Source organism: Lates calcarifer, linkage group LG7_1 (genome assembly GCF_001640805.2).
Source record: "Lates calcarifer isolate ASB-BC8 linkage group LG7_1, TLL_Latcal_v3, whole genome shotgun sequence".
Classification (NCBI taxonomy): Eukaryota; Metazoa; Chordata; class Actinopteri; family Centropomidae; genus Lates; species Lates calcarifer.
The window spans coordinates 412,036-431,759 of record NC_066839.1 but is presented as its reverse complement, the minus strand read 5'-3'; the positions used below and the strand labels follow the sequence as shown (position 1 = coordinate 431,759).

At 44.9% G+C, this 19,724-nt stretch overlaps 1 protein-coding gene across 3 annotated transcripts in view; it reads right to left on the bottom strand.

Annotated features, from left to right (window-relative positions):
• kif26aa (kinesin family member 26Aa) overlaps window positions 1–19,724 on the bottom strand; it is a 53,281-nt gene that overhangs the window by 3,733 nt on the left and 29,824 nt on the right. For 2 of the 3 annotated variants that reach the window (XM_051071545.1, XM_018686766.2), the window contains 9 exons: window positions 19,300–19,393; window positions 18,936–19,210; window positions 17,618–17,801; window positions 15,698–15,854; window positions 14,287–14,449; window positions 10,028–13,232; window positions 8,436–8,626; window positions 7,167–7,187; window positions 6,030–6,180 (listed from right to left, as the gene is read on the bottom strand). In XM_051071545.1, coding sequence (XP_050927502.1) covers window positions 6,030–6,180; window positions 7,167–7,187; window positions 8,436–8,626; window positions 10,028–13,232; window positions 14,287–14,449; window positions 15,698–15,854; window positions 17,618–17,801; window positions 18,936–19,210; window positions 19,300–19,393 — 4,441 coding nt within the window. The remainder of the gene's footprint in view (window positions 1–6,029; window positions 6,181–7,166; window positions 7,188–8,435; window positions 8,627–10,027; window positions 13,233–14,286; window positions 14,450–15,697; window positions 15,855–17,617; window positions 17,802–18,935; window positions 19,211–19,299; window positions 19,394–19,724) is intronic. The other variant, XM_051071546.1, reaches the window with a different exon arrangement.

Here is a 19,724-nt window from a genome sequence, read left to right as displayed (position 1 = left end):
GATGAGGTGTACAGTAGATTAACGTCTCTGAACCGCTGGCTGGCTCGTCACTGTAGTGAGCAGGGATATAGTTTTGTGGATAACTGGCCTTCTTTCTGGGGCCGTCCTGACCTGCTGAAGGCAGATGGTCTGCATCCTACTGGAGCAGGCGCTGCTATTTTATCTAGGAATATAGACAGGTGTTTACGTCGGGTTTGACAGTAAGACACTAGTGATCGGCAGGTCGCAGGTGAGTAGAGAACCTGCTAGGTCTTTAGGTGGTGCGGTTTTGGAGTCCACGAGCTTAGATAGCTTAGATGATGAATCTAACCAGGATAATTTGCAGACTTTAGATGCTCAGACTGATAGCCTGATCTACTGCATTGAGACTGTCTCCATTCCCCGCCGTACTATTCACAAGTTTCCTAAGTTTCTAAACCACCATGTACAAAACACCACTCCTGCCACTGGTGACAGTGCTAGGTCCCATAAAGTACTGAATAAAAGGCCACTTAAATTTCCTAACAGAAGCACTAGATGCCTCATTCCTATTAATACTTCATCTATAGGTACCTTGCCACACCAGGCTGCTACCAGCAGCTCCAGGCTCAATATGATCCTCAAATTTGGCTTCATAAATATTAGATCACTTTCTACCAAGGCATTATTGATAAATGACTTGATTCTTGAACATAATCTGGATATGGTTGGTCTATGTGAAACATGGCTTAAACCAGATTTGTTCCTGCCTTTAAATGAAACTTCCCCACCTGAGTATGCCAACGCACATGTTGCTCGGGCTACGAAAAAAGGTGGGGGCGTCGCTTTAATTTATAAGTCTTTCTTTGGTCTAACCTCAGCTCTTAATGTCACTTTTAACTCCTTCGAGGCTGTAGTATTGAAACCTTCTCTAGTAGCTTCCGATCCCCATGACCAGGGAAATAGATTGCAACCACTCAACCTTGTGGTACTTTACAGGCCACCTGGCCCCTACTCACAGTTTTTAGATGAATTTGGAAATTTTTTATCATGTCTTGTCACATATAGTGATGATATCCTAATTATGGGTGACTTTAACATTCACCTAAATAAGGCCTCTGATCCTTTAAATATAGCTTTTTTGGCACTTATTGATACTTTCGGGTTCACACAGTCTGTACATGAACCCACTCACTGTGGTGGTAACACTCTAGACCTGATTCTTTCCCGTGGGATTGAGGTGTCTAATCTGACCATCTCTCCTGTCACATCGGTTATCTCCGATCATTTTCTTATCAAATTTGATGCAACTCTAGTCTGTCCCCCTAAAATTGTCTCTAATATATCTTCCACCAGACACATAGGTCCCGCAACTTTAACTGTTCTTAGTGAACAACTACCAGAGGTCCTGGCCCCTTTTACGACAGCAATTGGTTCTGTTGATAACTGTACCAGGGACTTGAATACAACCTTGTCTAGTCTCCTTGATTCAGTTGCACCTCTCACCACTAAAGTTAAACAGCCAAAGAGGTCCACTCCCTGGTTCACAGACGACACACGTGCTCTGAAGCAGGCCTGTCGGAAATTAGAGCGCAAATGGCGCAAATCCAAATCAGAAGCTCTGTATCTCCAGTGGCACCAGGGTGTTCTGGAATATAAGCATGCACTGTCTACTGCCAGAGCAGCATATTTTTCAAATTTAATCAATAGCAATAAACATAATCCTAGATTTCTTTTTGACACTGTAGCTAAACTCACTAAAAAGCAGCAGGCTCCTAGCTGCTCGCCCTTTACTGCCTGTGAGTTTCAGAATTTTTTCTGCAGTAAAATTGATGAGATTAGATTAAAAATCAGTTCAGTTTCTCCAGCATCTGCTGCAGAACCGGCTGTCCATCATATTGAGTCTCAGAGAGTTTCTGCTCTGATGAATTTTGACATTATATGTCTTGATTCATTATCTAAGATAGTACTAGCTTCTAAACCCACCACTTGCCTTTTTGACCCTTTACCAGGTAAACTTTCCAAAGATCTCTGGCCAGTCTTGGGCCCTGCAGTGCTGAATATTGTGAATCTATCGTTGACGACTGGCACTGTTCCTTCTAGCTTTAAAACAGCTGTGGTTAAACCTTTACTTAAGAAACCACACCTTGATCCTGGGTCTTTAGGTAACTATCGGCCTGTCTCAAATCTCCCATTCTTCTCTAAAATACTAGAAAAAGTGGTGTATCAGCAGCTTTCAGCTCATTTAGCTGATAATAATCTATTTGAACCGTATCAGTCTGCTTTTAGGGCCTTTCACTCTACTGAAACAGCACTTGCTAAAGTAGTAAATGATCTGCTACTCTCTCTAGATTCAGATTCCACCTCTATGCTCATATTACTTGATCTTAGTGCAGCCTTTGATACTGTAGATCACCGTATACTCATGGACCGATTGGAAAATAGATTTGGAATCTCTGGTCTGGCCCTCAGCTGGTTAAAATCTTACTTATCTGACAGAACTCAGTGTGTCTCTTGTAATAACACCATATCAGCCTTCTCTGATGTGAAATATGGAGTACCCCAGGGTTCTGTTCTTGGCCCCCTGCTTTTCTCTCTATATATTTCTCCTCTTGGCCAAATTATTCGGAGTCATGGAATTAATTTTCACTGTTATGCTGATGATACCCAGCTATATGTGCCTATAAAGGCTGATAATGCCTCTCAAATTAGGGAATTAGAGATCTGCTTGTCATCTGTTAAAAGCTGGATGTCTCAAAACTTCCTGCTTCTTAATTCAGACAAAACAGAAATGCTGGTTATTGGCCCAGCACGATATAGACACCAGTTCGATCATGTAACTATATCCCTTGACAGCTGTGTTATCCCTCAAAGTACAACAGCCAAAAATCTGGGTGTCACACTTGATCGTACTCTTTCCTTTGATCAGCATATTAAAGACATTACAAAGACCGCCTTTTTTCACCTACGCAATATAGCTAGGATTCGGTCTTTTCTCTCCATGGCAGACGCTGAAATTCTAGTCCATGCCTTTGTTTCCTCTAGACTGGATTATTGTAATGTTTTGCTTTCAGGACTACCGCGTACTAGCACTAAAAGTCTGCAAATGGTTCAGAATGCTGCAGCTAGAATGCTGGCCAAATCGAGAAGGTTTGACCATATTACCCCAGTTCTAGCCTCCCTTCACTGGCTCCCTATTCATGTTAGATCAGACTTTAAAGTTCTCTTAATGACTTATAAAATTCTAAATGGGCTAGCCCCCTCATACCTGTCTGATCTTCTTAACCCTTATATTCCCTCGCGTGCTCTGCGTTCTCAGAGTGCAGGGCTGCTGTCTGTCCCTAGAGTCAAAAAGAAGTCAGCAGGCTGCAGGGCCTTCTCCTATCGGGCCCCCTTCCTCTGGAACAACCTCCCTAGTGATATTAGACAGGCTGACTCAGTTGAGGCCTTTAAATCCAAACTAAAAACTCATCTTTATGCCTTAACTTTTAACTAGCACATTATTCTGGTTCCTATTTCAGGATACCATTTTTTCCTTGGCGGGTTGGGTCAGTCTCAATGCATCAGTTAAGATTAATAGTTAGTAAATGTTGTCCATGATGTCCTGCCGACGAGATTATTATTAACTGTCTTAATATCACTGCATCACTTTAACTGTGTGTTCTTCCCTCAAGCACATTACTGCCCAGGCTGTGCTTCTCTCTCTCTCTCTTCTACTGTCTCTCACTGCAGGGTTCTGCCTCCAGAGCTGGAGAGTCTCCTGCTGCTCCCATGATCCAGCTCAACCCATGATGCAACAATAATTAAAACATTTACTAGTGTTATTGATAGTGTTAGTGCTATTAATGTACCATCGTTTGTCATTATTATTCCTTTAGCTGTAATAATAATTATTACTATTATTATTATTATTACTATTATTACTACTACTATTTACACTTTGACTTAGTCTGTGTATGTGCAATGTTGTCTTTCTCCTACCCCATTCCCCCACCCCCCTCTCTTTCTGTCTAAACCCAACCGGTCGAGGCAGATGGCCGCCCACCTTGAGTCCGGTTCTGCTCGAGGTTTCTGCCTCTTAAAAGGAAGTTTTTCCTTGCCACAGTCGCCTAGTGCTTGCTCATGGTGGGATCTGTTGGGTTTTTCTCTGTAAATCTTATAAGATAAAGAGTACGGTCTAGACCTGCTCTATATGTACAGCGTCTCGAGATAACTTCTGTTGTGAATTGGCGCTATATAAATAAAATCTGACTTGACTTGACTTAAATGAATGGACAGAGGAGAGCAGAGATGACCCCTCAGTTCCAGTGTATCCATGGATGTACAGACAACTCTCACTGGATCACTGTGATATGGATAAAAAAAAAATCTGAAGTTCTGCTGTTAATCTAGTGGACGTTTGTTAAAAGGGATGTCTGACACAGACTGCAGCGGTTGAGTGCAAAGATCTGGTTTTAGGTTTGGGTCAGTCTCCAGGACCTTCATGTAAGTCAGTGTAATGTCCTCATAAGTGATGGAAACCAGACTGTGTGTGTGTTGACACTGTTTTGACAGTATATGATGACTGGTTCAGGGCGTGTTGGGATAAACAGACGGAGGCCGGCCAAGACTCTCTGTATCCTCATCGTCACATGATGGAAGTGGAGGGTGATGTACGAGCCTCCTCCTGTGGCCAATCAAAAAAACGGCCTGACTCTGAGAGCAGATAATGTCTTATTGATCTCAGGATGAACTCAGACTCTTCACTTCATCTCCTTTCTGCAGAGTCAAGTGTTTCTTATGAAAAGAATCGGAAGCTTTTCTTGGAGGTGACCTGAGAGTTTGTCCCTCTGACAGAGAAATAATACAAAGATGTAAATATAATCCCTTTTTCCCTCTGGGCTGTTTGTCTTTGCAGTTTGCTCCAACAGTCTCCTCTCCAAACAAACACCCTGGCTCTTGTCCCTGGAGCACCGCGAGCTGTTTCCTCTTTGTTAACAGGATCCAGAAATAGAAGCATAATGGAGAGAGTTGAGCTGTGGAGGATGAGGTTTTAACTGGCGAGGCTCGAGGCCGCTGGCAGCACTCAGCTGGAAACACACTCTGTTTGTCCACTTTGTGTGTTTGGGGTCAGGAGCTGCTCAATGCACTCATTTGCCTTTTGTTCTGTGTTATGAAAGAGGGAGGAGGAAGCTGCAGAGAGAACTGATCTCTGAGCAGACAGATCACAAACCTTATATCAGTGCAGCCAACAAACATTCAAGACACAAATCTATTTGTTCAAACAACTCTCTCTCCTCCCACTGACCAGGTCTGTGTCTGTGGTAACAGTGGCATTTAAACTTAGAATAATTCAAAATCTGTTCATTCCACTAAGACTGCCTCAATCAGCTGACTGAAATCATGAAATCTAAGTTTCATTTAACCAACAACAAACTGTCCTGACAGAGCTGAGCTCTGAGTGGATGGAGATCCAGAACAGAGGAACTGTCTGTCACCTTCCAGTTTTATAGACACTCCAGTAGAATGTTGTTACTGATGCTAGCATGTTAGCGGTTAGCTCTCCAGCTGCAGTAGCTCATTAAGTGGCTCTGTGTCATCACCAAGACTCTAAAACAGCAGACAAGCAGCTGAATGAGACTGATACACTGTCTGGACTGACAGGGATGCAAACACACTGAATGATCTCTGAGTTCATCAGTCTGACAAGGTCTGACTGGTCAATGAACACCAGCAGTCAGACCATCAGACCAACAGTTTATTCATCTAAACTGGAAGTGTCAGTGATGATCCTCCTAAAATGTGTTCAACCCTCCAAAACTGAAATCGTTTAATACACACAAAAAAAGCAGGTTACATACATTTCCTGTCAGTTGTTTGAGCTTGGTCAGTGAAGAGGTTAAATCTACTTTATTTATTCAGCTGAAAATCACATGTTGGTGCTGAAAGACTTAATGATCTGTCCAACAAACAGCTCCGTCCATTCTTAGACCCTCGTTACTGAAAAAGAGAAATGATTCTGTACATTGATATTCTTGTTTTGTGTGGTGTTCCTGGTCTGAGGATGTTTGATGATCAGAGTCTGTACTCACACTCTCCGCTCCATTTGTTGGGGTGGAGCATCAGCCGGTTCTTGGCCTCCTCCAGCTCCACCTTCAGCCTCTCGTGTTTGCTCTTCAGCTCTCTGATCTGCTGCTGCCGCTTCTCCAGCATCCTCAGACGGGCGTTAAAGTAGAGCAGACCCTGAGGATCAGACAGATCCCAAACACTGAGTCAGATCTACCACAAACCTTCTGCTGTTTCCCAGCAGAGCCTCTGTGATATGACTAACAGTGTGTGGGGCAGTTTATACAGGGGGGGGGTTACCACAAGTGGAACGAGGGGCCACTAACCTGCTCTGAGACTTCAATCTGTGTCCACTGCTGAATTTAATTAGGAGTCAGTCAGAGATAAAATTAGCATGGGCGCTAATCTGCTGTCTGTAGATTTAATCTGCTGGACAAACGCTGAGTGGAGGATTAAAGACAGCTGAGAACGAACAGGTGATGGAGAGGTGGATCAGTGTCGGCCTCTCAGCTTCACTTAATTACGAGTGTTGGAGGAAAATTTAAAGGAAGACGTCCCCACAGAGTCAGGACCTGTAACAGACTTTAATGACTCTACTGCCGGGGTTATTTTTATTTAAAGACAATGACACTGTACGGCGCTGAGGTTAAAGGGTTTTTTTATAGACAGAAATCAACTGATCCATTTAGTCTGGGTGCACTTCCTATGATATTTTAGAGACTTGTCTTTAACAGTTAAATCTGCATAAAATATGTCCAAAGTGTCAGTGCAGCAGAAAAGTAAATGAGATCCAGCTCTGGTTCATATTTGGCAGCTAGACTCCATGAGGTTTTAGGGACGTGGTCAGACCAGATTGACAAGTCAGAGGAGCAGGAAATAGCTTAGGTGGAGCTGTGAAGGTGGAGCCTGAAGACCGTCATGTTTGTCACTCGGTCCAACAACTGCTGGTGAAAACATTAGCTTGAGAGATGTTTCAATTATCAGATTATGACTTTAAGTATCTGATTTACCAAAGTCCTTTTTTTTAGGGGAAGAGTCTTAAAATGGGTTGAAATGCAAACTTCTCTTGATGGAAAACTGCAGATAGAAACCTTAATGAGACTCAGTAACAGACTCTACAGGGAGGGTGAAACACGTTTCACAGTGTAATGATCAGAACTCACCTTTTCTACATCATGGAACGGCTGCAGAGAGAAGACAGAAACACAAAGAGAAAACTCTTTATCTCACTCTGTAACTCTGTAAGATGAACTGCAGATCATCTTCGTCTAATTGAAAATAAATCAGAGCTGCTTCCAGCTGAATTAATGTCTTTCCCTCACTCGACACACTATTCACCGCTCTGCTGCTGAAGGTTAATGACCTGTTAACACAGAGAGAGGTGACGGCCGTAAAGACCAACCAGCCGAGGCCGGCCTTCATTCACCGCAGCACCCCCTCCTCCAGCCATCACTCACATCTAAACCAATCAAGACTAAACTGTAATTGACTCACAGATAAAGTCAGTTAGCAACATGTCTGACCTGAGGCTGGACTGAAGATAACTGACTGACTATCCTGGCTGGATATAAGAGATGAACACTGGTTTTTAATGCCTGTGGATCAGGAGGTAGAGCGGTCGCCCACCAATCGGAAGGTCGGTGGTTTGATCCCTGTGCTGAAGTATCCTTGGGCAGGATACTGAACCCCAAAACTGTGTGTGAATGTGACCTGTAGTGTGAAGTGCTTTTGAGTGGTCAATATGACTAGAAAAGCACTATATAAGTACAGTCCAGTTTTATACCATTTTAAGTCTTTTTTAACTGATCTACAGTTCAGTGTTACTCTGAATTCTCTGGGTCTGATTCCAGCAGTTTGATCTGCTGACTATCACTCAGTTAGAGGGAGATCGAACCTGAAGAACCACAGTTACACAGAGAAACAGCAGGTGTTCAGACAGAGGCTCCATTCTCTCTGTTACACTGAACCATCGCAGCCAGTCTGAAGCTCAGAGTTTAAGGTTAAATAATTCTATAATTTTTGCTTTAACTACTGTGACCAGGAACAAAACTCTGAAAAATCAAATCACCATGTAAGAACAAATCAGACATCAGCTTTGTTACATATTTAGCCATGTTAGTAATCATATTAAAGAGAAAATATTACAAAAGCTTTTTCTCTGTGTAAAACAGTACGTCTGTGTTCCATCGACTGGGCTTCTTCTGCTGCGTTGTTATTAAAATTAAACTAAGGAAACTATCTGCACACAGCTCTTAATGACAGGTCACTTCTACCTGAGAGACAATTTCTGGTGAAGACACAAATTCTCTCAGATCATTTCTACGTTCAGAACAAATGTGTTTGAATGAGTGGTTCCTGCCTGAAGCTGAGAGTTAATACTGACGAGTTATCATACATTTAACATTCTCCTGAGCAGATGGAGTCTGCCTCACCTCTGTCCCTGTCACCACCTCCCTCCTCCTCTGCAAGCGCTCCACGTCGTCGATCTCATACACCTTTATCTCAAAGGGCTCCTTCAGGGTGCCGCCCAGTGGGGGCAGGTCCACCCACTGACCCCCCACCTTCCTGCCCAGAGAGGAGGTGTCAGGCAGGGGAGCTGGGATCAGACGCCGCCTCAGGAAACCTGACGGAAGGAAAAAGAAAGTCTAATAGTCCATTCTGATTAACATTTCCTGCCTGACAGAATTAGACTGAAACAAATACTCAATACTCACAGGCTAAATTAGACAACAATAGAAAGTGATTTGTTTTGTTCAGAGGCAAACAGATCTCTAAAATAACATTGTATTGATAAAGATTGTTGGTATGAAAACCCAACTCATTATCTTTGATTAGCCTCATCTTCTCAGTCAGTTTCATCCTACCAGTACCTCTGTTCTCTGTCAACAACCATTTGCAATACCGATGAGGTTTTAACACCAGTCCCATCAACCTGAAGACCTCAGTCTTATTTTTAATGACTCTGTACACATGGCTGTCAGGTAGCTGCTGTACAAGTTAATTTTATGATCATGATAACTGCAGAGTAAAACCAAAAGCAACAGTGTGCACCACAAACAAAAACCCATTACTGATTATTAAAAACATTCTGGGTCTCTAAGTGAGGACTGAGAACCAGCGACAGATTGAGGAGGAGTGTGTGTGGGTGTGTATGCTTTGGAGTGATGTGCAGTGGATGGGGAGGGAGGGTGTGTGGGTGATAATTGGAGTTGGATATGTACACCGGGAATTGCCGCGGCTTCATGAAATATTCATGAGGCAGAAACGAGCCAAGATCCACAGACTGATGGCAGGAAGATCACACGAGTGCTGGTTCCATATGCATCAGGCTGCCTGACCTGTGCGTCGCTGCTGCCATGAATCACAATCAGCTGCTGGAAGGTAGAATACACTACAACATCGTCCCACATAATGTGCATGGATGTAGATTTTTTTTACGATAATGCCGAGCTGAGAGATAAATTCATGCGGTGAGGTATCATTGAGGAGAGCAGGCTTTGATAGATGCTCCCACAGCAATAATACCTGTTCTCTTCAGTGTGCTCAGCATTCATGAAAATATTATATAGAACAGCCGCTTTCATCCCATCATCACGCTCCCTGATGGATGGAAGCACATTTTGTGAAAATCCATAAATATGCTAATTTCTTCCAGAAGAGACGAGTTTTATGGCTCTTTCCTTTTCTGAATCAGTACATTGAGAAATAGTTGTTGAATGTCAAATTTGGGCAATAAACTTTTGCCGTTAACTTTGATGACATAAAACCTCATTTCAATAATAATTGGTTAAGATAAAAAGTAACACTGCCTTGCCTTTTTAGTATTCACTTTTACATTCCTCTACGTGAGCTGCTGCTTTTTGTTCATTCACAGTTCATGACCTTTAATTCCCGTAAAAATACAAGCTTTAATCCGTCAAAGAAAACAATACTAATGATGCTAATGTGCTCTCACGACAAACACAATCCAAATGTCTCAGGCTACATCCACACGAATCATTCTGTCTCTGTGACATGGACTCACCATTTCCTCTCTTCTTGGGCGATTTAGAAACTCTGCTCCTGTTGGATGAGGACGCTCCACTCTCACTCATGGAGTCATGTGCTGAAGAAGTGCTGCCAGTGGTCTCGCTGTCTCGGATCATACTCTCATAGCCACTGCTGCCCCCGCTGTGGTAAAACAGGGCGGTGCGGCCCATAGCGGGGGGCAGTTCCCCGCTGAGGATGCTGCTGTTGTCGCTACCGTGTCCACTGCTGTAGCGCTGTGGCCTCCGAGGTGCAGTGATCTTGCTGTAAGGTGATGGTATTGGTGTGTTGACTGGTGAACCACTGACACTACTCGTCCCGCTGTCAGTACCATCACTTCCTGTCAGTCCAGCCCCTCTGCTGAACTGTTTCCTTGGGCTCCCGGCAGCTAGCTCACTAACCCTGCTGTTAGCTGCCCTGCTGATAGCCTGTTTTGTGCCCATGATGGTGCCTCTTCCCGTCTTGGCACCCGTCCCAGACCGAACAGGGGATTTACCAGTTAGAGGCAAGCTGGCATTGCGTCCAGCTGTGTTATCAGGAGGTTTTGGGGAAGAGCTCATGCTCTTGGAAATGCTGGTAGACAACATTCGAACCTTTGACCCACCAGAAACTGCTGCTCGCATGTTGCTGCTGCCTCGGACCTGCCCCAGTTTGCTTGTAGTTGCGAAGACACCTGGAGAAATTTGAGAGGAAGAAGCAGAAGTGGAGGTAGAGGCTGGAACCCCAAGTCTTGGCACTGATCTGTTGGATCTGCTGTTACTCCCTAAAGTAGCACCACTGATCTCCCTGAACAGTTCAGGCTTGGACCCAGCGAAGGCTTGACTGTCAGATCTCTCCAGAGACATCAGGCTCCCGTAGTGCCTTGAAGAATCTACTTTGGCACCTTGTGTCTTCAAGCTTGAAGATGTTCTGGCAGAGCCATGTTCAGTTTTTAAACTAGATGTCCTGTGGCTGAACGAATCTGCTTGGACCCTGACGTTGAATTCCTCCTCTGAGGTTGGTGTTTTAGGGAATGAGGACTTTCCAGTGTCACTGTTTGTTTTTAAGGCACTTGGAGATAGTGCAGTCCTTGTCTTTTGTTCTTGGCTTGACTGTTTGACTAGTGGAGCAGGAGGAGAGATGTTTCCAGATCCAGACTTGGAGATCATGTTACCTTTCTGCCCATTTGACTTTTTTCCCAAAGAAGCAAACCTCAGAGTACCTGTCATTGAAGTGGTCTCATGACCCCATCTGGGTTCTGAACTCTGGGGGATAGAAACAGTTCCTAGAGTTGTTGCACCTCGGGTGAGTCGTGGCAGCTTGATGAGAGTATCTCCTCTCCTGCTGCTGGACTTTTCACAACCATCCACAACCCTCTGAGCTGAAGACGACACTTGTCCCTTTGGTGGCCGAGGTACACTGTTACTGTTCCCTCCGGGCCTCTTGGAGGAAGCACTGCTCATGCCACTTCTTGATGGCTTACATGAAGAGAGAAACTCAACCTCTCTGGGATCAAAGTGACCGCTTCCCTGAAGCAAAACATCATCATTTCTGCCTTCCTGTCTGCTGCAGCCCACACCTGCAGATGAGGTAGGCTTTGTTTTCCTGGGAAGACTGGGATGGGAGGTGTGATGGGGAATCTGGGTGGACAGTGAATTGTTCAGAGTGTTGGCTCTCACCTTGAGAGAGCCTTTGAGAGAGACTTTGGTTGAGTCAGGGGAGGGAGGGCACTTGGTAAAAGAGGGTTTGTTTGGAGTAGCAGGGTCACTCTCCAGCTCTGAGAAACAGACTCCACTGTCATTCAGGGAGCTCTTGATGCCATGCTGAAAAAATTGCTGTTTATGAAACATACTCGGTGAGGTCAGTGTGGATGCATTCTCTGTTGCCATATTTTTGTCCCTCAGGTGAAGCCTGCTCGTTGGGTGAGTGCCCTCACTTTCTGCTGAATCAGAACTCACTTCACTTGGCCATGAACCAACGGATGACTGCTTGTTTCCACGCTGGGAAAACAACATTCCCTGACAGTCAGTGCCAACATCAGGCCAAGGTCCAGCTTCTTGTTGAGATGTGTAAGCGTCGTACTCATCATTAATACTGCTGATGATGCTTACAGGGCGAGAGCCAGAGGCTAAGGCCTGTGGAGAGCAGTCACTGTTGAAGCTGAGGAGGTTGGGGGGGCGGCCGTTGTCTGGGACAAGACCATGAGGAAGCTCCTCTACAACTGTGAACACAAGCTCATCCTCCCCGTTCAGCTCCACAGGCTGCTGCAGAGTAACTGTATTCCTCAGAAAATCCCTGTCAAGGCATCTTCCTAACAGAGCTGCCCGGAAATTGTTGACCTCCATTGGACATCTGTTTGTATGAGCGGCCCTGTCCATGCTAGGTGGTTGGACTTGCCTTGGTGCTTGTTGACTCATACCTACAGGGGGAGTCCTACCAACAACCTCTACAGGCTGAGATGCTGCCCTACATGTTCTGGGTAAGGATGGTGAGGCAGACGGCTTAGGAACACCTCCTTTGAGGTAGACCTTGTCTTGCACTACGGGGTCTGTATCCTGGTAACAAGTCCCACTGGGTCGTACAACACATGGCTGAAAGGGGATGACTGAAAGTTTCTCCCCATCTGCACTTGTCTGTTTGGAAGTATCCATGAGGCCAGCTGAAAAGAGTTTGGGTTGTTCCTGATCTGGTTTATTTGTGCATGTGGTTGGTGTGCTTTCTAAGAACCTTTGGGAGGAGTTTGTATCAGGTTTGGGTGGAGATGTCACCTCTGTGGGTTTAGTAGCTCCAGTCTGAGTCCTAAGTGCTGCTGCTTGTGCTGTTTTGCCCTCTGTGCCAAACGTGGCTGGGCCCTCACTGCCGTCGATGCAGTCTAGCCTCTCCTGTAACTCGGCAAACGTGTTGCACTTAAGGTGATCGCCATCAGACTTAGGTGTGTCTTTGACACGCTTTTTATTCAGGGAAGGGATGATAGGAACAAAGGAGGGTGGTCCCTCGTTGTCGCTCAGTTCTCGGTCCGAGATGGCCGTCCCCCCTGGCCCGATGTAGATGACTGTGTCGCAGGAGTGTTCGCTGCTGGAGGAGTAGTCAGGATCACTGGAGAGCAGCAGGGATGTGTCCGGGTCAAGGGCCACGGTCCGAGGGTGGAAGGGTCGAAGGTGTGGTGGTCGGTGGGACGGGCCTTCTTCACAGGAACTCTCCCCTCCAGATGAGCTGGAGCCATACTGCAAATAGATAAAGAATTAACATAATTAACACATTGAAGAGACCTGAACAACACAGCAATCAACCTGAAGGCAAATCCAGTTCTGAGGTGTCCTTTGTCAATACAGTCCGAGGTTAAGAGTGCACACTGTGGGCAGGATTAAGATTAATGTCATTGAGATGTATAAGCTTGTAACTCCTGTTTCCATGTGGCTTTCTCAATCTACAGAATACAAACCCATCCTGTCAATGTGCCTAATGAAAGTGAAAGCCTATCTCATCTCACCACACAGGCTACCGCCCCCATAGGGACCGTGATATTGATTATATGTCAAATCATGGAAGAAAAAAACTCACTGAATTATGACCATGTGACTCTCTGACCTGATCATACAGATTTACATTATGGATTGAATTGTTTGAACCATCACCAGCCTCAGGAAATCAGGTCAGTTTCATTCAGAGACCAAATCTCTTGTAACTCCCACGGAGTAATCTGACAAACACTCGAGCCCTTGAATTAAATTTTTTAATAAACAACTGATTAATCTCTTAAATCTTCATAAATACGTAGTTTCAACATTATAAACGTGTTTATCAGCAATGTAAAATGTGACCTACATTTTCTGTCTGAGCAGAAAATATTCAATATTTTCACCGAAGGCACCATTTTTTCTGTTGTTTTATTAAATTTAATGTCATTCAGCCGGACATATCATGGTATCTTTGGAGAGTTAAACATAGTAGGGAGGAAACCAGTAAGTCTCACCATGTACAATACAAAAGTCTAATTCAGTTTTCTCTCAGTTACAGTTAATTCCCCCGGGTTTTTTTTTTTCCTCATTAGGAATCTCCTTTTACAAAAATGAAAGTCAGTCACTTAAATACTGTTTGGACTAAGTGTCACAAAAATACATTGAGATTTTCAATGACAATTCAGTATTCATACTGGAATTAATTGGCAAATAAACTGAATTTGTTTCAGCTGATAAATATTAGCAAATCAATATATGGCTTCTCTCAACTCAACTGCACTGAACTGGAGAAATAAAACCTGAGTAAAAAGCGAGGTACCTTCGACTTCTTCTTCCTCATGCGGTGGATGCGGGAGGCCAGTTGCACTGTGGTCAGCGTCTCCATGTAGTTTGCTGGGGAGTCCGAGATGTGGGCAATCATGGTGGTTCGACAGTTGATGTTGCCCAGGGATTCACTGAGCAGCATGGTGAGCTTGCTGTCCCTGAATAATACATCAAGAAACCCCTCGTTAGCCAAAAAAAAAAAAAAAAGAGCAAAGATGAACGTCAGGCCTGAGAAACCCCACAGGATCCCAGAAACCATTCATTACACCATGCAACAGTTGAGACAGGCATAAAGAACAACCTCTCATTTCACATTAATGAAGCCTACTTTGAACTGCACACCACATGTGATCTGTAGTCAGATATGTGGAGATGTGTCCATATAATCCTGCCTTTGAACAGACCCAGAGTACAGCTTTAATCATCATACGCTGAATTTAAATACAATCTAAGATTTTTCTAGTTTCTTTAGTCAGAACAACAAAACGGAGATGTGGCCTTTTTCTCACCCCAAAATTATTCATCAGTTCACAAACTGGAGCTTTTTCCAAACGCGATCACATCTTCCAATGATTTCTCTATAATTATGTTTCCATCATACTCTGGAGCAACCTCTCTTCATATTTCTGGAATTTGTCTAAATAAAATGTTCATCAGTGTGTGTTTCCATCAGCTACCGTAACATGAATATATTTAGAAGCTGTGGAGTAGAGTAGTAGAGGCCATGAGTGGATTATGAGCTGAGTCTCATAGGCACAGATACCTAAAAGGCCCCTTATGCTCCCTAGTGTCTGGGGTGGCTTGATTTGACACAGAGTCACAAACATGTGAGTTCAAAATGGTTCAGTCTGAGTGCTGACTTCATGTGTATCCTGGTCTTTATGAGTTTACTTCCTAAATGTACAGACATGAGGAAAAAGGAGAGAGACAGATCCCTGCTGAGGTCAGAGATAAGGAAGGCAGAAAAGAAAAGAAAGGAAATTCGAACAGATTACAGGCAAAATTCATACAGACTAACAGCGGCAAACAGACTATAAATTAGTTCTTTCCTTTAGCCTTTATATTGCTCTTTGGTGTTCTCAGTGTAAAAGTGAAAAGCAGACAAAGTGAGGCCTTGAGCCTGTCAAACATCCCAAAATGCAGACCTGAAAATGACAGGGCTTCACAAAACAATCGGCCTGAATAACAAACACCCAGAGGACTGGATATACGTCCATTAGCATTACAAAGTGATTTATTCATCAGTACAATCAACCATTTAAGACAGAGTGAAAACTCATTAAAAATACATTAAATTCTGTCTGCCTGGTTCATACTGTACATCTCCCCCCTCTCTCCTCTCTGTCCTCGGGGGCCTCTTTGACCCCTGTTGGGTTCATTAAAATGCCCAGAGTGTGAGCTCCTACCTGTAGGGAACGTGCTTTGCCCCATTAGCGAGGGCGAGGATGACGTTTCCCAGCGCAGACAGAGACAGACACTGGCCTCCACCTCCCTCTCTGGTCCTGCTGATGTCCGTCTCACAGCTCCCCAAATCCAGGAGGTGGAGACGACTCCGACCAGACACTGAGAAACACAGAGGAGATGTTTGACCACTCATTAGTACTGAGGTGGTTAGCTGCTTCAAGGATTTGTCAATAAATTAAATGGCTTACAGACAAACGATCAATCGATGGCTTTTTAAATAACTGATTGGTGGTTTAAAGTCATTTATGAAGTGAAACACCAAACATTCACTGGCACCAAAAAGACAGTCTTTATCCATGTTCTGCTCTTTGTGGCATCAGTCCAACCTTGAACATACAGTAGCAGGAACCTCAGCTGCTGTTGTACTGGATGTGGAAATGTGGCCCTAAATGTGGAAAAATGTCTGTGGAGTCTGGGCTGTGTAAGAGCTGGAGCTGAGACTTCACGCTCAAATCCCCTGCAGTGATTCGGCTCGGTGGATTAACTGATTTCTGTGAGCAAACAGGGTCAATGCAGGAGCAAAGAACTAATAATATAACAAATAATAACAGCGCTGGTATCAAAGAAGACCAGGTTCTACAGCCTGCACAGGACATCAGAGGGAGGCAGCAGAGACAAGAACCACAGAACCGTTTAAAATATACACAAACACACGGTGGAAGAGAGGTTCATTAAATAATCTGACCTAAGAGAAAGAAGTCTGAGACCTCGACGTGGGACAAGTCATTGTTGTTCTGATCCCATGTCAAGTTCTGAGTCAAGATTAACAAGTCTTCAGTCAAGACACATGTATTCCAAAGTAAATCCAAAGCCCCAAATCAGAACAGGCAAGTCTTGAGTCAAGTGGCAAGTCAGGACCAACAAGTCCCAAGTTAGGCCTCAAGTCAAGAAGTCCCACAGCAAGTTCCAATTTCGAGTCCAGAGTCAAATGTCTCATTAGGACAGAAAAGTCTTTGTGCAAACTGACTGACTGCTTTCAGATGGATTCACATTATATTTGTTGTCAAGAAGAGGAAGGACTGAAAGTCTTTTTGTATTTTTTTGAGTCTGAAGTTCTCAGATTCATGACTCCATAATATTAATAACCACATATATAACTGTATGTGAACAGTGAGGATACGTACAACAGCATCTTTTTCACGGAGCATCTTTGATCAGCTCAGATAAATATTCAGATAAAGATCAGTATCAGTCTGATCTCTCTCTGCTCATGTTTAACTGCCTGCTCATTTCATTAAGTCAGAGAAATGATGGTGGGAAAGATCAAGCGCCTGCATCAGCAACATTTACAAACTGCTGAGAGCGCTGAGTGTACAGTTTTATACCCTCCGGTCTACAAACACTGCAGGACACCGAGGCTTCAGGCCTCATTAGCCATGCAGATTTATTCCAGCCACGGACAGAGAAGCAATGAAACACTGATAACTGTGGAAATGTCTGTGCTGTGACAGGTAGACGTGGGCGGAGGTGGCGTTAGCATAGCCTCTCCGCTTGTTAATGTTCTTGTTGAGCACGTCTGCAGCTCTACATGAAGCTAATTAGGGGCTACGTGTTTGGAAATGAATAGTAAAGGGAAGAGGAGAGCTAATACCTAACAGAGCTGTCAGGTTTCACAGCTGCACCATCGCTTCATTTTATTCTTGCCTGAGGGATCAGCGTCTGTAATCTGCTGTCTGTGGCTGAAGCCCGTACAGGTCTGTTCACTGGGAGGTGGAGGACCACATCATTTCACAGCAGAGTCTGGTGGAGGTTTTACAGTGTGTCAGGTCAGCTTCAGTCACCGTCAGTGTCTGTCTCACCTCACAGCTCTATAATATCTGAACAGTTCAGAAAACTGATCATTCACAGACAAACACACTGACTTGCTGCCTTGCTGCTCTTGTCCAGCCTCTCCTGGTAGAGGTGCAGGGTGAACAGGAAGTGCGAGTTCCTCCGGGCCTCCTGGTCGTTCGGCGCCCGGCTGCTCCTCCTCGCTGCCAGCGCGGCGTCAAGGAAAAACGCTGCTCGCTCTGCGTTGTTCACCCGAAGCTCCGTCTGGTTCTGCAGCTGATGGGGAGAGAGAGGGAGATAATGAGATGAGGGAGAGGTAGAGAGAATCTCAGGTGGGTCCAGGTGCAGCACATGAATCAGCAACAAAGGGAAAAGAGAGGACGTCTGCACGCTGACGTTTCCTAAGGTTTTTATCAGTGTAGCGTTTCAGGCTGTGAGGTCTTCATCAGGTGAAACAGAGACAGGTGAAGAGAGAGGTAAGAAACTCTGAGACTTCAGGGACGTCTGTGATGAGGAAAGAGGTCATGTTCACTGACGGCCTCGTTTCTGTTACAGCTTTACTGTGCGTTTGATTCATTGTGGATGGATCCTGTCTTTACTGTAGTCTACTGTGTCCACCTGGAAGTTCAGGTGTGTTGAGCTGAGCTGTCCTCTGGAATCTGGACCTCTGAGTTCAAACTCCCAGTGTACAGAGTCTGAACTCTGTTTGTGGTTGTGAGTGACTTGATGACAGAACAGACTGAAACTGATCTGCTGTCAGTTTGTGTGTCTGCACTCGACCAAAGATCTTCTCTGTGGGAAGAAGCTCCACTCTGGAACAGCACTGAGACGTCTTCTCTCAGCTGATCGCTTCACGTCAACATCACACTCTCTCTTAAGCTTAGAAACGTAACATGTTTGAACCAAGACGTCATTTTGAGTTTATGAAGATGTTTCATCTACAAAGAAAAACCGATGTGACTGACGAGTTTCTCAGAGATAAAGAGGGAGGATGATAAGAGCTCCAACACGACAGAATGAGGTTTGATAAAAGGAGGAGTGTGTGAGGGAGAAAGAAAAAGGAAATTAAAGTGAGAGCAGATAAAAAGTGGCAGACAGAGGCAGCCCGGGGGAGATAAAACAGAATAAGAATAAGGAAGAAGGTCAGGACTAATTGGACAGCTGTGGACAGAGAAGAAGTCCCTGGGGTGAAGAGGAGGTCAGAGAAGAGGAGAGGATGGGAGGAGGTGAAGGGAAGGAGGTGAGGAGAGGAGACAGAGGAGACACTCCACTGTCCCAGATTTCAACAAATCTCCTCGACACCACCAGCAACCTTTAACCAGACTTTTATTGTGCAGTGCAGTCACTGCGCCACTACTTCCTCTTCTGTTGGTGACAGATGAAATAAGGAGGTGATGAGGGAGGTGTTACCTGGGATCCACAGACAGGGTCTTCTCTCAGGGACACGGCAGGGCCTGGGGCCTCCTGCTGGGCCCCGGAGAAGGAGGAAGAGGAGAGTTCTGCCAGGAGGTCGGTGAGCGTCTCCTCCCGGCCGGAGATCTCCACAGCCGACACCCTGATGGAGAAACGAGCTCCGGCCTTTTCTCTCCGCTCCTCGATCACCTTAAAGAGCCAGGAGATGGCTGTGGGAGCCACGCCCAGACTCTGGGTGGAGCAGTCCCGACCAATCATGGTGTAGGTCTTACCTGGGGGGGGGGTGGAGCCATCGATACAATCAGGTGATTTGTCCAAACTAATGAAAACTGAGTGTGTGTGTGTGTGTATGTGGGGTTACCCAGGTTAGCGTGTCCGAAGCAGAAGATGCAGCCGTCGGCTCCGTTCACCACAGACTGGATGACCTCGGCCACCGTCCCTGAACACACCTCAGCCTATCAGGACAGAGATCCAGGTAGAATCAACCAATCAGGTTAGAGCTCAGTCAGTCACACAGTGACACACAGCTGACGGGTAAACACACTGTACCACAACTAAACAACATACAACACGACGCCACGATACAGGAGCTAAGGTTGTGTTGTTACACTGCAGTGTGTGACAGTGTGTGTGATGTGCTGCATTACACTGCGTGATGTTACATCACAGTTAATGATTATGGTGTTAGATTATCACATTATATTTAAGCTCAGGTTGTGTTGCATTGTGTTAAACTGTGTCACGACTCAGAGCTTTAAGTCATGTTACTTTAAATTTCATCATGTT